This window comes from Engystomops pustulosus, chromosome 4 (assembly GCF_040894005.1).
Source record: "Engystomops pustulosus chromosome 4, aEngPut4.maternal, whole genome shotgun sequence".
Lineage (NCBI taxonomy): Eukaryota > Metazoa > Chordata > Amphibia > Anura > Leptodactylidae > Engystomops > Engystomops pustulosus.
The window spans coordinates 132,410,814-132,429,193 of record NC_092414.1 but is presented as its reverse complement, the minus strand read 5'-3'; the positions used below and the strand labels follow the sequence as shown (position 1 = coordinate 132,429,193).

The 18,380-nt window shown below is 39.6% G+C and overlaps 1 protein-coding gene across 1 annotated transcript in view; it reads right to left on the bottom strand.

Annotated features, from left to right (window-relative positions):
- Positions 1 to 18,380, bottom strand: part of LRGUK (leucine rich repeats and guanylate kinase domain containing) — a 42,122-nt gene that overhangs the window by 12,038 nt on the left and 11,704 nt on the right. The window contains exons 6-11 of the mRNA XM_072147480.1: positions 17,877 to 18,001; positions 8,442 to 8,585; positions 8,136 to 8,216; positions 6,182 to 6,268; positions 2,627 to 2,733; positions 465 to 584 (exon numbers count right to left, since the gene is read on the bottom strand). Coding sequence (XP_072003581.1) covers positions 465 to 584; positions 2,627 to 2,733; positions 6,182 to 6,268; positions 8,136 to 8,216; positions 8,442 to 8,585; positions 17,877 to 18,001 — 664 coding nt within the window. The remainder of the gene's footprint in view (positions 1 to 464; positions 585 to 2,626; positions 2,734 to 6,181; positions 6,269 to 8,135; positions 8,217 to 8,441; positions 8,586 to 17,876; positions 18,002 to 18,380) is intronic.

Genomic DNA, 18,380 nt, shown 5'->3' with positions numbered 1-18,380 from the left:
TCCCAGCTTAACTTGCCGCAACGCAAAGGAGGAGTATAATTCTTTTTTAGCCATCTAAAATTAATATTCAGGTCCATACAGACCTGTAGTTGGTTTAGGGTCCCAAATCGATTTGACAGGTCCTCTTTAAGCAATTTTGTCATTACAAATACAGGGCAGTAATGTTATGTTATGTTGTTTTTAACACGTTTCAAACAATGGATGTAACACACTCACCATTGTTTCAGCCTCTGCTGAAAACATATTTATTTAGTTTTCTTTATGCTTTTAAATCCACATTGAAGCAGTAAGACTTTAAAAAAAGAGGTGCATTGCTTAAGATCTTAAATCTAGGATTATGACTTCAAAGAAACATTTAATCCCTGTCACTAGGGTTTGCTCCATTTTACACTAGATAGTTAAGCTCCAAAATATTGTCTGCCTAATTCAAAGCACATTTACATTGTGACAGATGGATGTCTTACCCATATCGAAAGAACTCCTTGAACTCTCTGCACATTCTGTGAGCCAGTTCCCGCTTCCCACAGGACTGGGGTCCCGTAAGAACTAGCATGGGGTAGGGGGTGTCCAGATTGGGCAATGTACTGTAACAAATGAGAAATGGATGTCATCATGATTTGCAGAGTCCGCTTTAAGCTGTTATTGATCTGGTAGACATTCTCATGCCATACCATATACTTTATGTGTTCAGTTTGAGTAGCACTAAAACGGTTAAGGACAAGCACATATACAAGACACCGTTAGGACTGAAGATAGAGCTATACAGTTGTCTGTATCATTATTACTGAATACATATATTTACCTCTGGTGGGATCACCTGACTGACGATATAGGGGTTGCATAATGATAACAACCCATGTTTGTGTGCCCTATTAGAACAGGGGAAGTGCTGTTCCGGAAAATCTTGATCTGCAATCAATTGGTGTGGCTGCCCCCTAACACTACAATCTCCCTTGCAGTGGGTGATGAAAGATGCCTAACTGGAACCAAGGAGATAAGTTGATTGTCTTGGGTGCACTGGGGAGTTCACTGATGGAGCAAGAGTAATATAATAACCAACAAGAAATATACCTGCCCCCCCCCAAAAAAAAGAGAAAAGAAACGGACAGAGCTCTTAAAATGTTTCTGCTTTCATTTGTAAGACTGCAAAAGGGGCCATTATTCTGTGGTATAACATTTTGAAGGTCCCAGTGCAAAATGTGTGCCAGGCACCCAATTATGTGTTTAATAATGTATAGCTTATAGTACTACCACATGGGCCCCATAGGCCTCTTGAGCCCAGTTGCGACCGCACACTTTGCACCCCCTCATGTTATGCTCCTGCCATTATCAATGGCAGATATGTGTCACCAAGGTGCCTGGCCTCAATGAGGTGTGCCGGTTAGTTTTTGGCCAGAAACCTTAGGTTTCTGTCATTTTTTAGTGTGGCTGCTTTCTGCAGTTGATCTGGGCTTTTATTGGAGTAGTCAAGGTCTAGGTTTCAGTAGGCTCCAGAGGCAACAGAGCCTCAGTAGGCCCCTTTGCAGTGCAAGTGCATCTCATCTGGGAAAAAATAAGCCCTCATATGTCAATATAAAAAAAAAAAATTATAGTTTTTACAATTTGACAATGCAAATCTCCTCTGAATGGCGCTTTTTGATGCAAACATTTGGGAAATGGAAATTATGAATTAATTTGGCCGGTCTTACTATCTGCCTGAAAAGAGAATTTAAGCCCTTAAGGACACAGGGGTTTTTTTTGCTCATTTCTCGCTCTCCACCGTCATAAATCCATAATTTTTTTCATTTTTCTGTGTACAGAGCTGCGTGACAATTTTTTGTTTTCTGTGATGATATTTATTATTTCATGCCGTGTACTGGGAAGCTGGAAACACAAAGACCCAAGGCCGTCATGGCAACCGATCGCCGCCCCCCCCCCCCCCCCGATGATGTTCAGGGGAGTGACAATCTAAAGAAAGATGGCGGCGTCCATGTCCCGCCGTCTTTTAAATACCGCTGGCAGCTTTGCCGGCGGCATTTGAAGGGTTAATACCTGCGATTGGTGCAAGCTTTCTTCACACATACCCCGCACCTCTGCGCCGTAGAGCTACGGCGCAGAGTTTTAAAGGGTTAGACTTTGAAAAAGAAAAACCTTTTGAAATTTTTGACAAATATTCGTTTTTTTCAGAACCAAATACATATATTTTTTATCAAATTATTTTAAGTAATTTTGAGCACAGTGGGCCACATTTACTAAGACTTTTGCAAACTGCACTTTGCCTGTGTATAGCGCAGAGGATGCCAGATTCGGGATTGCTGGCACCTGTTCTTCATGAATCTGGCACCCCCTGCATTGCTCTGACAGATTGCACTACCTTTTTTTGGTGCACCTTTAACATGGGCCGTGCAACACATTTCTGTTGGACTTTGTTAAATGTGGCACATGGTCCAACTAAGCACTGTGCAGATATTTGTCATATGATGAAGACAGTATAGAGAAAGAGAAAACTACCAGTTATGATGGTCAGAGTAGCACGGGAGGCTGCACTGCAGGAAAAAGCGTCTCTCTGCACTTCTTATATGTACATAGGAATGCAGGTAGTGGAAAAGTCTTTTCTCTCCAGTGTCATTTGAAGTGTGGAAATTACCTGTCAAAGATCTTCTGTGGTTGGATGATGCTGTACATAACATTGGCCATATGATCTCGGGCAGCAATTACCTCTGGAGGGGGGTCATACTTATTCACTGCTGCTACCTAGTTATTGTCAAAAATATAAAACAGCACAGATATTAGCTGTAACAGATGGCCATGTGAAACTACATTTGACCTATAAAGGTTTAGCATTTTGGTCAATTAGATTGTTTAGTATAGGAGAGTGTTATTTTTATGTGTGTTCTTGAGGGAATGAATTCCCGTAGTATGTTTGGTATTTTATCCATAGGTTTCTCAACTGGAGCTTAAATGGCAGAAATAAAAGGCTTTGTCTTATTATTCTACATTGTACAATATCTTTTATGACTAAATTGTTGGATTGTTTCCTTCAAACACACATTTATGGAAGAAAAACAATATGGGAGAGAATAGATACTCCAGAATCGTTATTTTATGGGGAATATATAGGATTAAAGGAAATCTACCATCAAAATCAACATTTTCTCAGAGATCCAGGTACCATAACTGTAGTAATCCTATTATTTTTGTTATCCATGTCCTCCTTTCTTCTAAAATAAGCTTTTAAAATTATGCTAATGAGCTAGAGGGGCTTTGGGCACGTCACCTTAAGCCCTCTGTCCTCTGGCTGCACAGACTGTGTAGGAGGACTTCTCTCCTCCCCCTGTTCATCTGTATTTCCACCGTTCCTCTGCCTGCTGTAATCTCCCATCAGCAGAGAAAGTTTCAGCACATCATGGAAGGGGACAGTGCTCTGCACAGTATAGCAACTTGTGAAGCTGCAGGGGCTCTGATTTCACAGGATGTTACACTCCCCCTCTGCTCTTTGTGTGCTGCCCCTTTCCTCTGCCTTATCTCACAGCAGCAGAGGAAGTTGGAGCAGACATTGAGAAGGGGAAGTGCTCTGCTATGAAACTACAATATGGTGGGTCTATGGTAAAACACCCAGGAGCACAATTTTAAAAGTTGTTATTAGAAGGTAGGTGGCCAAATAAAAAGATTACCATGCTGCCTGGATTTGAGTATGTGTCTCTGGTATACGATGCTTGATTTTGATGCTAAATTTCCTTAAAGTAAATAAGTTAACAGAGCTAAATAATTCTCTTTACTAGAAAATAGAACTGCTGCCCACTGACTCATCAGACTTGAAGCATGTAAGGCACATCCATCACATGACTAAACAGCAACAACAGGTCATTAAGGGGAAGCTCTAACCACAGGTTCCCCGTGGGGAGGAATGTGGAAGAGTAGAAGTCCATGCAGGCATGCCGTGATTTCACATTATCAGATACATACATGACATGGGGTAGATTTTGTCTACATGCCAGGTAAGATTACAAAGGGGATTTTATGGGGATTTGAGGGAAACTGCTTTTAACCAAAACAAGGGTGCAATTAAAGGGGTATTCTCGTCTGGACATTCACATTCAATTTCATTAATCTGCCATATATAAACATTTCTTAAATTAGATGTTATTAAAAAAAATGTACCTGTGTGAAGATAATTTCTTATAAATGTAGTCATATGGTCCCTTACAAACAGGACTGACTCCTCGGATACGGCCACCTCTGCTGGAGGGATTGCACAAAGACACAAAGGGTTCTTGTAAATGAAATGTCCGAAAGTTATTCCATGTCCCACAGACATCCTGTGGTAATGGTCGCTGAATCCAGGTCGTCAGGCAGGGGCTCAATAGCGCATGTCTGGCCACTGCTGCAAAAATCTGAAGTGGTCGTATCTGAGGAAGCCATCTCGTTTCTAAGGGACAACATGGCTATGTTTATGCGAAATTATCTTCACACAGGAATATTTTTTTATTGACATCCAATTGAAGAAATGTTGGCAAATTAATTAAATTAAATGTAAATGCCCAGATGGGAATACCCCTTTAAATTAATGGGGCTCTATGTGAACCTGTCACTAGCTGTATTTGTGAAAAATGTGGTGACAGATTCCCTTTAACCTCACCTCTTATGCATTTTTTTGGCAGATGATTCAGAGGAAGGCTCAAGCAGATAAAAAATGCAGACGCTAAATTGGTCTGCTTTAAGGGGTTGTTCACTTTCAGCAAATCGTTGATATAGTTTGTGTAAGGAAAAGTCATACAATTTCCTATTATACTTTTTGTATCAATTCCTCATGGTTTTCTAGATCTCTGCTTGCTGTACTTCACAGAAAGTTCTATGTTTACTTCCTGGTTTTTGCCAAAAACCATAGTGGTCCTTATACTCCATTTCTAGCCGATGGGCTATACATGGAAGTACCAAGAATACAGAAAGATGGCTATACCTGTAAGCAAATGTTTTAAGAGAAGGTGGGGGAACAGACTTAATGACAACTGGTCACCTCCAGAAACTTTCAAAGGTCATTGACCTTTCAGTGGAAATAGACTATGGTAAACATTCAATGCCACATACACAATCAAACAAGCCTGTTAGCTACAAGACAGGGTGTTCATACAAATATAGGCTTTGCAAATGTCAGCAGAGCAGCCAAATGACAGAATTAGTCTATTTTATATACAGTGTATATCACATTGATAAGACAATGAAAGATCAACCCAACTGTAACTGTAAACTGGCCGTATCCCATGTAACTGGGTCTCCTAAGTAACCCACTGCAAAGTGGGTTTTATGTTGCAATCTGAGGGCCAGTTCACGATGCGGCGAGAAATATGGTGCCCAAATACATAGCTGAATTCCCTATTTATGTCAATGGGGCCGTTTTTTTAGACACAAGAAATTAACAAATATTAAAAAAAAAAAAACTCAGAAAACGGTCATGTGCATGAGGCCGAAGTGTCCCTGGTTTATCATTCAGGATTTTGATGGTAGATTTTCTTTAAGGGCTTGTTGAGTACATAAAATGTTCATAATGGTATAAAATAGTAAAGATACAATAATGCTCAGAAGCTTCCCGGATCTACAGCCGACTAGTACAAAGGAAATACATAAACCTGCAGTGAACCTCTGAAAGCATCAGAACAGGAAGAGCTAAGAATTCAAAATCTTTCATTACTTGAAACCATCCTTTGCATTTGTTTTTTATCATATTGTATTCTTAGTGGGAGGACAACCCCGATGAACATTATATGAATGTCAGTACAGGATAATGCTTACCATAACTGTCTAAAACCTGATGTGTTTAAATATGTGAACACATGGGAGTCACGGCAGCCTGCTGGCATAGAGCCAGGTAATTTGCATTAAACTTATAAAAACTACAAAAATCATTCAAGATGCTGAGAAAGCCATTCAGCATAGCATAGCATCAGCATAGCATAGGCTTTTGGAACCTGTCACCAGCTAAAACTTACATTCCTGGTGACAGGTTCGCTTTAAGTCTTTAGTATTGCACACTTAGCAAACTGGATGCTCAAGATGCATGCTGTACAAAGATGTCTTTCTCAGCTCATGTCATTCCTCTGGGATTAACTATATTTTCCTCACTGCATCACCAATTACTAGGTAACACTGATTGCTTCGGGAAGATGTTTATTAATTGGAGGAAAGCAGGTGTTGAGATAAATACCTTCTCCTCAACTCTGATCTTCTTCTGATCCAGTTCAGTTAATCTCGGCAGCATAAACAGCACTGACAGCCAATATTCAGCTTGCTCCTAAAAACAATGTATTTAATGCAAAATCAATATACTGCGACTTTTGTGCTATACATACTCAATGCACAATACAAGTCGAGTATATTTCACAATAAAATATAATGGAAGTCCATTTACATTGCTTGCCACTAATGGCAGTAGCAAGTGCAGAAACATCTAACCATGAATGCAATGTTATAGAAATCCACAAGAGGGCAGGCACCATCCCAAAGAATACAACTAGGGCCCTGTTATGTTGTAACACTAACCTTACAAAAGAGGGGGGGGGGGGGCTGCACCAGCACTGGGCATACTGGGCAAGTGTCGAGGCCCAGAGTTGCTAGGGGGACCACATAAGGCTGTACATAAGGAACCCAGGTTGAGGGGGGGGGGGCTTTATATAAAATAACCAGGAGGGTCTGTTTCAGTTGATAACCTAGAGAATATATTAGGGAACAGGAGACTGTTTTAGTCTCTGACTTTTTAATGTGGCCATGTGAGTTCACTGCAAAGGGGCCCACTGAGGCTCTGTCGCCTAGGGGCCTACGGAAACCTGGAACCGACCCTGTCACTAAACAGTAAGTTTACCCCAGAGTCCGTTATTCTCTGGCTTGCAAATAATTTGTGGGCTCCTAGGAAGAAACACCTTCCTACCATTATGGTCCAGGCAGTCAAGACACAAATACCATTGCAATGAATTTATTAAATGCTTATACTATATTGACACCTACTGGATGTACACTGTATTCTATTACAATAAAGTTTTTATTAAAAAAAATATATATATTATATGTATATTTATATATATATTTCACACCATAATATTACATAAGTTTCAGTGGGTATGGTGGTTGTAAGGCTGCAGCCTTACAGGCTCACCCCATTGTGTCATGTACTTACCGTCATTTGACGTACTATTACATCACATGCAGGCTGCGGGTGTATGGGGAGGGCTCACGGGCCCTCTCCATACAAGATAGGCATATTGCAGCAAATAATCACCTGAAGAAGTGTTTCCTGACTGAAAAGGTATTTGCAAGAGAAGCAATTGTAAAAAAGCACGGTCTCTCAAAGATGCTAAAACAAAAGGAAATAAAAAATATATAACCAATGATCAACTCTCCTTTCAATATCAAAATTAAATTCCAAGAGAGTAAAAAGTTAAAGAAAGAGAACAGTAGAAGCGCTATTTTAAAACGATGTTTGTGAGTACCTTGGTAATAAATACCTATCTCTCTTAATCTTGGTGATCTTCACGATTGGCTTATCTCTCATCTATAGGATCTATTATTGTCCTTTCCCATTCAAAAGTGAGATCTTGCAAAGGGATTAATGTCATACATCATGACTGGGAGTAATGGCCAAGCTCTGAAGCACTGAGAGTCTTCCATTTAGGAAACTGGGTGGAGTGGTGTACGTGACCTCCAACTTGTAAGTGCTGTTCTCTTTCTTTACCTTTTTACTTCCTTGGAATTTAATTGTGATATTGCAAGGAGAGTTGAGCATCGGTTATTTATTTTTTATATTGCAGCAAATACCCACCGGTAACACCTGCGGTCGGTGCTGGCAACGATCATGGTTGTTGACCCTGTAAATGCCACTGGCAAAGCTGCCGGAGGCATTTAAATCGGTTATCGACTACCATGACAACCTCATGTCTTACAAAGAGCCAAGGCTGTCTCATTTTAACCTATTCATTACAATGTGCGATTTGCACATTGTAATGAATGATGTGGTAATTCCCCATATACTGCCTAATTGTTTTACAGATGACATTTGCAGGAGTTACTGCATGTCCCCCAGCCTTCCTGTGGTAATAGCCATTTGTTTAATAACTTCCAATTGAAGAAATAAATGTCTATGGCAGATGAAAGTTGACACAACTTACTTGCACTGGATTTTTTAGAAGATTTAGTATATGTAGCAATGGTAGGTCTTCAATGAATGCAATTTCACTTATTTGACAAATCTGTAAAGGAAAATATTGTAAGAAAGATCACAAACAACCAAGATACATAAACATATTTTGTCACCTAGTAAACTACAGGTGAAGTAAGTCTAACATTGTTTTCACTAAAAATCATCTATGGACAAATAATTTATTATAAATGAAAAGTTGCGGACAAATGTATTAGTGCTGTGTTTTTAGGTACGAGTCATAAATTAAGACACAAAAATCAGAAATGTCCATTACCTCATTATCTTGAAGGTCAAGAATCTGCAAAAATTCCAATCCTTCCAGACCTTCAAGACTAGTGATCTGGTTAGAAGACAGGTCCAGCATTTGCAATGATTTAAGCTTTTCCAAGCCACTGATATTCTTAATTTGATTTGAAGCCTTGTGCCGTAAGGATAAAAAAATAACATTTTATACTTTTTTTAATAGCATACTTCTGTAACAGAGAATATAAAAATACTTAACAATTGTTATAATACTACTACAATGAAGCTGCAATAGCCTGAACTGGCAGCTAGACCAACTCAAGATACCTCAACATAGGCTCGGATTGGCCCAATGGTGGATTGGTGAATCCGCTGCTGGGCCTGACAACTGCACCATGGCAAAGGCCTCTGCCCTATTGGGTTTGCAATAGAACTTGATGTGACTGGAACTGGTCGTTCGAGTACAACTTCTGAAGATGAGCTTGTCAATGGCATCTGCATCTTTAAGACGCAGATTCCATTGACACAGAATGCAACACGGCCAGGAGACTTATACACTGTATTTCACACTTTGACCCAGAAAGTGCCGCAGCATAATCTTGTCATCACGCCAGCAAGCTTCCTTCATGTCCATCATCCCATCTGCTTCAGAGAGGTCACGGGATTGCCAGCAGCAATAGCGGATTTTTTTTAGAGGACATTCGAGGACAGTTAAGGCACTGGATATAGTTTGTATTTTGGGCACATTTGTAAATTAATAATTTGTGGGCCCATGTATATTAATGAATAATTCAGTGTCCCTGTATATAAACTCATAATTTGTGGGACCCTATATTTATGAATTAAAAATTTGTGGGATCCTGTTCATAAGTTAATAATTTATGGGGCTCTGTATATAAATTCTTAATTATTGGGGCCCTATATATAAACTAAAGATTTTGGCCACTTACAAGGGTATGTATAACACACTAATAGGGTCACCCTTGTAGACAAAGTCTCCATTCTGGTTTGGCCGTGTGACCCAGGAATAATGCCGGATTGGCAGCCCTACAGCCAATCCGGCAAATTGACGCCCCTTGCAACTAGCCATGGCTGGTTTTAAGGGGCGTCAATTTGCCGGATAGGCTGTCCAGCCGGCAATCTGGCATTATGTCCAGGTTGCACAGAATAGAAGCTTGTACAGGCAATCTCGATCTACATGTGCTGGTATGTATTTACAGGCGTACACAGCTGAAAGGCCCAACTTTAAGGCAGGGACCAGTCAACAGGTTACTGACAGGACTCCCAGGACAAAGCCAATCCAAAGCAAGGGATTGGAAGCAAGCTAAATCAAGAAGTAATGCATTTCAGGATTCGGGGAATTGATGTCAAGAAATATTTGCATGTTCACTAATAGGCTTCGCAAACGGGTTCCACTAAAACAATGAACACATATCTAAATGAGGCTTGCAGAAATACATGTCCTGAAAAATAACCCTGAACAGATAAATCTGCTGCATGTGAACAAAAAGGATAAATATTTAAATAACTGGAAGGTAAAATAAAGTCAGTGAAGGTGCATAGCTTATAAAAGGGAAGCAGCTGAAACACCGGATGTATATAGCAAGGTTTCATGCTACTACCATGTTTCAGAAAGCCAATCCTGCTTCTGGCAGGAGGATAGTCAATCGGCGTTTGTACCATTTCATATAATGTGTAGCAAACAAAAAAACATCCATTAAAATGATATCAGTTAGAAGAGATCCATATGACAAGGGGGATAACACTGAAGTGAAAACACTGATATAATCCCGTTCTGAGATTTCACCTCCTGCTGGTACCTAATGCATTCTGAATAAAGAAGATGACAGATGAACAAGAGGATTCATTGCACATTTTGGTGTAAGAGGGATAAGATAATGACATGTTCAGATCTACAACCCTGGGATATTCAGCAAATACTCTCATTTGATCAAAGTGCCCCCATAATACTAAATTACATATATACACTTTATTTATCTGCTTTTTTTCTAGAAATGAAGCAAAAAAAAAATACAATATACTCTTCCTGTCAACCTTTTAAGGCATTTTTAAGTCTTTCCTTTTTATTCCCCACCTTCCAAAAGCCATAACTTTATTTTAAATTTAAACAGACGTATGAGGGCTTGTTTTCTGCAAAATAAATGGTACTTTCTAGTGGCACTATTCAATATTCCATGGAATCTACTGGAAAGCTGTATAAAAATTCCAAATGCAGCAAAATTACTGAAAAAACACAGAGGCACCACTTTTGTACGGCCTTTGATTTTACGCCTTTCTCTTGGGGGAAAAATGACATATTCTGTCTATTGTTCGGGTCAGTAATATCACAGAGAAATCATATTTATATTGCTGTGTTATATATTGATTTTTTTTCTGTCTCGACATTTTTTTGACACTAAGAACGCTTTTACAGGGGCCGGAAGAGGAGGAGGCATGAGAGCGTGAGGGCGGCTCGCGCGGCACGTAGACATCCCGCTCCCATGCTATGTGGTCTTGATCCGGAAGCTATGCAGCGCTGATGTGTGACAGCTGAGAACGCTGTAATCACGTGGAGAGGCGGATGCGGTGGAGTGGAGTGGCCGAAACAGCGTGTGAGCAGGTCTGCGATCCCCTGGCTGGCAAAGGTGATGTGAGGAGGTAATTTCTATGAACGTCTCTGATGGGCGAGATCCGGGTGTGCACTGGAGGAACATGCGGGTGACGGCCTGCCGGAGTGGGCTGTGATCCGTAGGAAACCAGCGGTGGTCGCCGAAGGATCCGGAGGAGATGTATATCCATCCCTGTGAAGTCAGTAGCGGTCAGACACAGAAGAAAAGAATGTAATGTATGAGAAATGCTTTCTTCTCCATGCCGCTTTTTAGGCTCACTATCGCTGCTTATTTTTTGCTTGCTAACCCTAACATCTGAGGCTGATACTCTACTATAGCTTCTCTGGAAGTAACCTCTGCTGGAACTCTGAAATTTCTTTCGGTTTAACGGAGAACTTTTTTGGTTCCCTTGGTTCTGTGTTTTTGTGCCTTTTTTCCTTCCCTCTTCCCTATTTTGGATAACACTGGACTAACATTGAGGGGATTTGCTGGAGTAAGCAATAACTAACCAATAACTAACCAACTGTGCTTCTCAAAAAAGTACTATAAACTTTTTTTTTTTTTTTTTTTTTTTATAGTACTGGACTGATATTTTGAGACTCGGACTAATAAGTAATAACTAACATTGATGAGATCTGCTACAGTAACTAATAACTAACGAACTTTGCATGTCTAACAGCTCTGGCTTTGATTTTTCTATGGAATCTATCTGTAAATTGTTACCAGATGATGTGTTCTCCCTGATCGGCATTAACCTTGGATAAGATCTAGATAGTGTCGCGAGACACTATTTAGTCCACTATATATATATAATCAATCTTGTATAATTCCAAGGGTTCTACTTTGATAATTGTTGTATTCTAGTACTTCTTTTTATTACTTGGCCTAACAGTCTAGGAGACCTTCTACTTTTATTTTGTAAAGCGTATACTGGGAGTTACTGTAGTCTACTATACATCAATAGTTTGGTATAACCGTATCGATTTTTTCTCAAAATCTGTATTTCTTTTACCAACTAAAGAGTGCTCTATCAAGGGTTTTTTGTATAGTATAGAACCTTCAGAATGGCGTCTAAAAATAAAGCATCTAAGAATAGGGGGACACCTGAAAGGATTCTATCACCGGGGGGTGATAATAAAGCAAAAAAAGTGGGTAAAATTGACAAATTCCTAAACAAGTCAGCTATGGATGAGACGCATGATTATGAGATAGCAGGTTCTCAAGGAGAGGGTCACAAGGACAACTTGTCTCTAAAGGACATTTCGGATCAGATCAAGCAATGTTTTGAGGTCGTGAAAGAGGTTAAACAAGAGCTGACCGTAATGAGGAAAGATTTTTCAGCGATTGGGGAAAGATTACAGGAAGTAGAGACAAGATTAGGTAATAATGAGGATTGTACTACAGAGCTGAGAAAGGAGTTACAGGTGGTTACACAGACCAATAAAATATTAGCACAGAAGATCTTAGACCTGGAGAATAGGTCCAGGAGGAATAATCTTAGGGTAGTTGGTTTACCCGAAAAGGAAGAAGGGGAGGATCCGGTTAAATTTTTTACTGAATGGTTTAAAAAGCTCGTTGACCCTAAGAAGTTACCGGAATGGTTCCAGATAGAGAGAGCTCATAGGGTCCCTATGATAAGAAGGGCTCCAGGGGCTATGCCAAGAGCTATCCTGGTTAGGTTCCTGTCAACTAACGATAAGGATTTGGTTTCCAGAGAGGTTAGGAACCAAGAAGTAAAATGGAACAATAATAAGGTTCTATTCTTCCCGGATTACCCAGCGGAGGTACAAAAGAAAAGAGTTTCTTTTAAAGATGTCAAGAAACAATTGCTAGAGAAGGGTATTAAATACTCCCTTATCTACCCCGCTAAAATGAAAATACTTTATGAGGGAGAATCTTATATTTGTGATTCACCTGAGGAAGTGTTAGGATGGATCAAAAGCCACGCTAAATGATGATGTACAGTGTTTATTTCGGGAGGGGGATGTTAAAGAGCCATGCTTTAGTTTAGGATCTACCTAAGGGTGGATACTTGTGGGTTTTTTTTTTTTTTTTTTTTTTGTTTTTGTTTTGTTTTTACTGTTCTTGTTTCCTTCATCTCCAGCGTACCTCTCCCCGCAACCTCTCAATGCTCTCTCTCGCAGATATCTTTTTTGTATTTTCCAATGTCCTCTGCTCGCAATATCTATACCTGTTGTTAGCATCCTGTCCTAAAACTACTCTATGACTAAGGATGTATTAAATATTCTGTCATGGAATATTAGAGGGCTTTCAAAGAGACTAAAGAGGTTAGCAGTGTTTAATGTTATTAGAAATTATTTGCCCGCTATTGTTTGTCTGCAAGAGACACATTTGGTTAAAGATAAGGTACAGGTTCTTTCTAAAGGTTGGATTGGGGCTAGCTTACACTCATACCACTCTTCTTATTCCAGGGGTGTCTCTATTTTATTCCATAAAAATTTACCGGTGGAAATACACTCAACTAAAATAGATGGTGAGGGAAGATTTATTTTCGTTTGTTGTACTATCTATGGCAAGAAAATGGTTTTGGCTGCAATTTATATCCCACCGCCATTTAATTCTGAAGTACTTTATACTTTATTTGATTTTTTGTTAGATAAAGGGGATGTAGTTTTGATAATTGTGGGCGATCTGAATAATGCACTCGACTTTAAGCAAATAGAAGGTGATGGATTAGCTAAAGGTAGTAAACGTAGGAACAATAAATTTAAGCTGTTACTTGAAGAATTGGGATGGATTGATTTATGGAGGGAAAAGTATCCAGATGGTAAGGCGTTTTCTTGCTTTTCCAAAACACACTTTAGATTCTCACGTATTGATTATTGTTTAGGGAATAAGCACACATTAGAGTCCTTGATAGATGTGTCATATGATACTAGGGGAATTTCAGATCACTCACCTGTTCACGTCAAATTGGGTATAAAAAAAGAGGAAAAATTTGCAATGTATAGATTTAATGCGGGTTGGTTAAGATTGATAGGTAATAAGGAGGGGTTAGAGAGGGAAATTAGGGAATTTTTGGATAAAAATAGAGGTACAGCCCCACAGAGAGTAGTTTGGGAGGTGTGTAAGGGTTTTATAAGGGATTTACTGTCTAAACAGGTTTCTCTATTTAAACGAAAGAGGAAAGCTAAAGAGCAGGAACTAACTAGGGCAATAAAAGATGCAGAACGGAGGGTAGGCGTGGCACCTACTAAAACTAACTGGGACACTTGGCAGAATAGCTTGGAGAACTATGAAGAATTTATCTTTTATAAAGCAGATCAAGAGCAGAGCTTATTACAGTATTATACTGATGTAGATTTATCAATGGGGGGTAAAAAGTTAGCAAATATTGTTAAAAATCAGAAGGACAAAAAATATATTTCTTCTATTAAAAAAGAGGATGGAACATGGGCAGTAGGGACGGAGCAAGTGAAGGACACCTTCTTTAAACACTTCAAGAATCTATATTCCTCATCTATCCCATATCACAGGGGGCGATGTAGAGAATTTCTATTGAAGGCGCACTTGGGTAAATTGAAAAGTCAGGAGGCTATTTGGTTGGATAGGCCCCTGGAGTTGGAAGAAGTGAGGGAGGCCTTGGTCGCATCAAAACGCGGGAAAGCCTCAGGGATAGATGCTATTCCGGTAGAGGTACTTCAAACCTTCGAAGAGGCCCTAGTAAATGATTTATTTGATACATTTAGGGAAGCCTATGAAAAAGGGGAACTTTTGGGGACTATGAAAGAAGCACTGATAATCTTAATTGCAAAAGAGGGGAAGGATAACTCCCTTGTAGAGGCCTATAGACCTATTTCCCTTATGTCAGCAGACGCTAAATTGTTGGCCAATGTATTGGCCATTCGATTGAGAAAAGTACTAGGGGATCTTGTCCATAAGGATCAGGCTGGTTTTATGACTGGGAGGGGTACGGATGAGAATCTTAGGAGGTTATTTTCTAATATACAGAAGAGCCCGGATAATGTTGGAGAGAGGTTGGTTCTATCGTTGGATGCGGCTAGAGCTTTTGACTCAATAGAATGGGAGTATATGTGGGAAGTATTGGAAATGGTAGGAATAGGACCAAATTATATCAGGTGGATAAAAATACTCTATTCCGATCCTACGGCTAGACTTTTAATAAATGGCTCCGTCTCAGAAACCTTCCCAGTTAGAAAGGGCACTAGGCAGGGGTGTCCTCTGTCACCTCTTTTATTTAATTTGATGATTGAGCCCCTTGCGTGTATTGTTAGGAACTCCAATGATATAATGGGATTTCAATATGGAAATAGGGTTGAAAAGATATCCTTGTTTGCAGACGACATTCTTTTGTATCTCGGCAGCATTGATGCTGTCGAGAAGGTATTGGAGGTTTTTCAACAATATGGGCAAGTTTCAGGAATCAAGATTAATTGGGGAAAATCCGTTATCATGCAGTTAGATCAAGGTAGGAAGCTGCCTTTACTCCCACTAAAAATTATAGGAAAGGGGGAACACTTTAGATATTTAGGGGTAAATGTATCAAGTAATATAAATGAATATATGGATTTGAATATCCTTCCAATGATAAGGTTCATTAGGAATAAGGTGCAAGCATGGAAGGGACTATTGTTGGGTATGGCTTCTAGGATAGCATTATTAAAAATGATTCTTTTACCTAAGATACTATATACGTTAATGAACTCCCCAATATGGATAAAACTAGGAATATTTAAGACAATTGATAGTATCCTATCGGATTTGGTCTGGAGGGGAAAGAAACCCAGAATGAAACTGGAAACAATGAAAAGGAGTACTCAGGAAGGGGGGTTGGCTATCCCAGACCTAAAATTATATTTCTTGGCCTCACAAATTAATAAAATGGTAAATTGGGAAGAAATGGAAAGCTGGGAGACCTATTTAGGTTCTGAAGAGCAGGTTTGGAAGAATTATAAAAGTAGGGAGATTTTCGAGATGGGAGTAAATAATCTATACAAAAAAGCATTGCCCTCAGTGGACAAGTATGTCTCTACATATAATGGCATTAGTGAAATTCTTCATAGTAAGGGGGTTTATGAGGATACTCCTATATGGGGTAATAGAGGATGGAAAGATGACTATTTTTTGCATGAATTCCCCTTTTGGACTAATAAAGGGATTAAATATATGGGACAAATTTTCCATAACCAGGCTCTCAAATCATGGCTAATGCTTAGGGAGGAATTTGGATTGGGAAACCATGATCTATTTAGATACTTTCAGTTGAGGCATGCCCTAAGAAGTCAAGTGATGGATATGAACCATGAAAAAAATCCAGTAAACGAGTTTCTAAAGAACTGTGAAAGTTTGGGGAAAAAGGGGAGAATGGCATCTATATATGGGAAACTCTTAAGAAAGAAATTTGAAACCCCCTGCTTGACTCCACTACATAAATGGGAGAAAGAGTTGGGTGTAAATGGATTAATAGGGATTGAAAATTGGCAAGATATCCTAAAAAGTATACCAGAGGTTTCATTTAACCCACAGTTGAGGATAATGCAGTTTTTTATTGTTAATAGGCTTTATTATACTCCTTACCGACTCTCTAGGATGTACAAGGAACACAACTCAAAATGTACTAAGTGTGGGGAAGAAAAGGCAGACTTTGTCCATTTGTTTTGGAGCTGTGCTCATATTCAAGAATATTGGGAAGGGATTATTGAGATTATAAATTTAAGACTCAATTTACAAATATTCTGTGATCCAGTACTATGTATATTTGGTAATCAGGGAACCTCTAAACTAGATAAGAAAGAAGGTAGGGTAGACAAGCTTCTATGTTGGGCACGGAAAGTTATTCTCTACAAATGGATCTCAACGGACCCCCCAAGGGTGAGGGATTGGATTATTTACACTAAAAAAATGTTGCTATATGAAAAAGTTTACCTGGAAAGAACTAATAAACCGAAGCTCTTTATGGAAATATGGGAGGGGTGGGGAGAGGGAGATTGAGGAAAATTCTAATTAGTGATTACTATTCTGGGAGAGTGGAGAGAGGGAAACAATGGGGGTCATTTATTAAGGGCCCGATTCGCGTTTTCCCGACGTGTTACCCGAATATTTCCGTTTTGCGCCGCGTGTACTTAAATTGCCCCGGGATTTTGGCGCACGCGATCGGATTGTGGCGCATCGGCGCTGGCATGCGCGCGACGGAAATCGGGGGGCGTGGCCGAACGAAAACCCGACGTATTCGGAAAAACCGCCGCATTTAAAAACCGAAAATGTGTCGCATAAGGACCGCTTACCTTCACCTGGTCCAGCTCGGTGCATTCCGGCGCGATGAGTTTACTTTCAGCGCAGCAGCGCCACCTGGTGGACGGCGGAAGAACTACCTTATTAAATCCCGGCCGGACCCGAATCCAGAGCGGAGAAGCCGCCGCTGGAACGCGAATGGACCGGGTAAGTAAATTTGCCCCAATGTATTTACTTTTGTCTGTGTTTTTTTTTTTTTTTTTTTTTTTTTTTGGGGGGGGGGGAGGATCGGTGGGTGGGGAGATAAGTATACTATGAAGTATAATCTCTAGATATATGTATATGTAGTATAACATCTCTTGCCTAAGGTTGGATGTTTAACTCCCAATATGCCAATATGTACAATATGTATTTTTGTCTAGGCTAGAGATGGGAAAGTATATTATCTATGTGATTGTTAGGTATATTATATGTAAATGTATTGGAGATTTATATATGTGGATTATAAGAAAATAAAAAAACTTTTTAATAAAAAAAAAAAAAGAACGCTTTTACACTTTTACATTTTGGAATATGTAATAATTTATAATATGTTTACATAAATGATGCATGTATGTGCTCCCATCAAAAATCATACTGCGTACCAGGCTGAGCGTTCTGATGGGCAAATGACCAAATCCACTGATGGTATGGATGTTATTGTGTGCCAAGTCGACATGTTTCAAACTGGTGCATTTTTCCAAGCCTGTAATTTCCTGTATGTTATTATCTTACACAAAAGTTAAGGTAAATATAATAAATGTTATATTACAAGTGGAAGACTGCCTTAATTTCATTTGTGTGGTAATATAACCATATGTTTTGTTTTAAAGTAGCCCATGGTAAGAGTGAGAGTTCTCCTTATGGAGACTTTGCCAATTAATGGCGTCTACTTATAGCCACTAGAAAAACATTGCCTTTTTTGCTACCTTGTAACGCCGTCCCCTTACCATCAAGCATGACTTTCAAGAAGCCTAATGACTTGATGTGGGACTACAAATGCACAACTGTAGGCAGCATTGTTTCGACATTGTGAATCTCTTCACTAAAGCGTAGGGAACTGGTTTAGCTGAGTGAGAGGCTATCGACTGGGTTGGGAAGTACTGAGG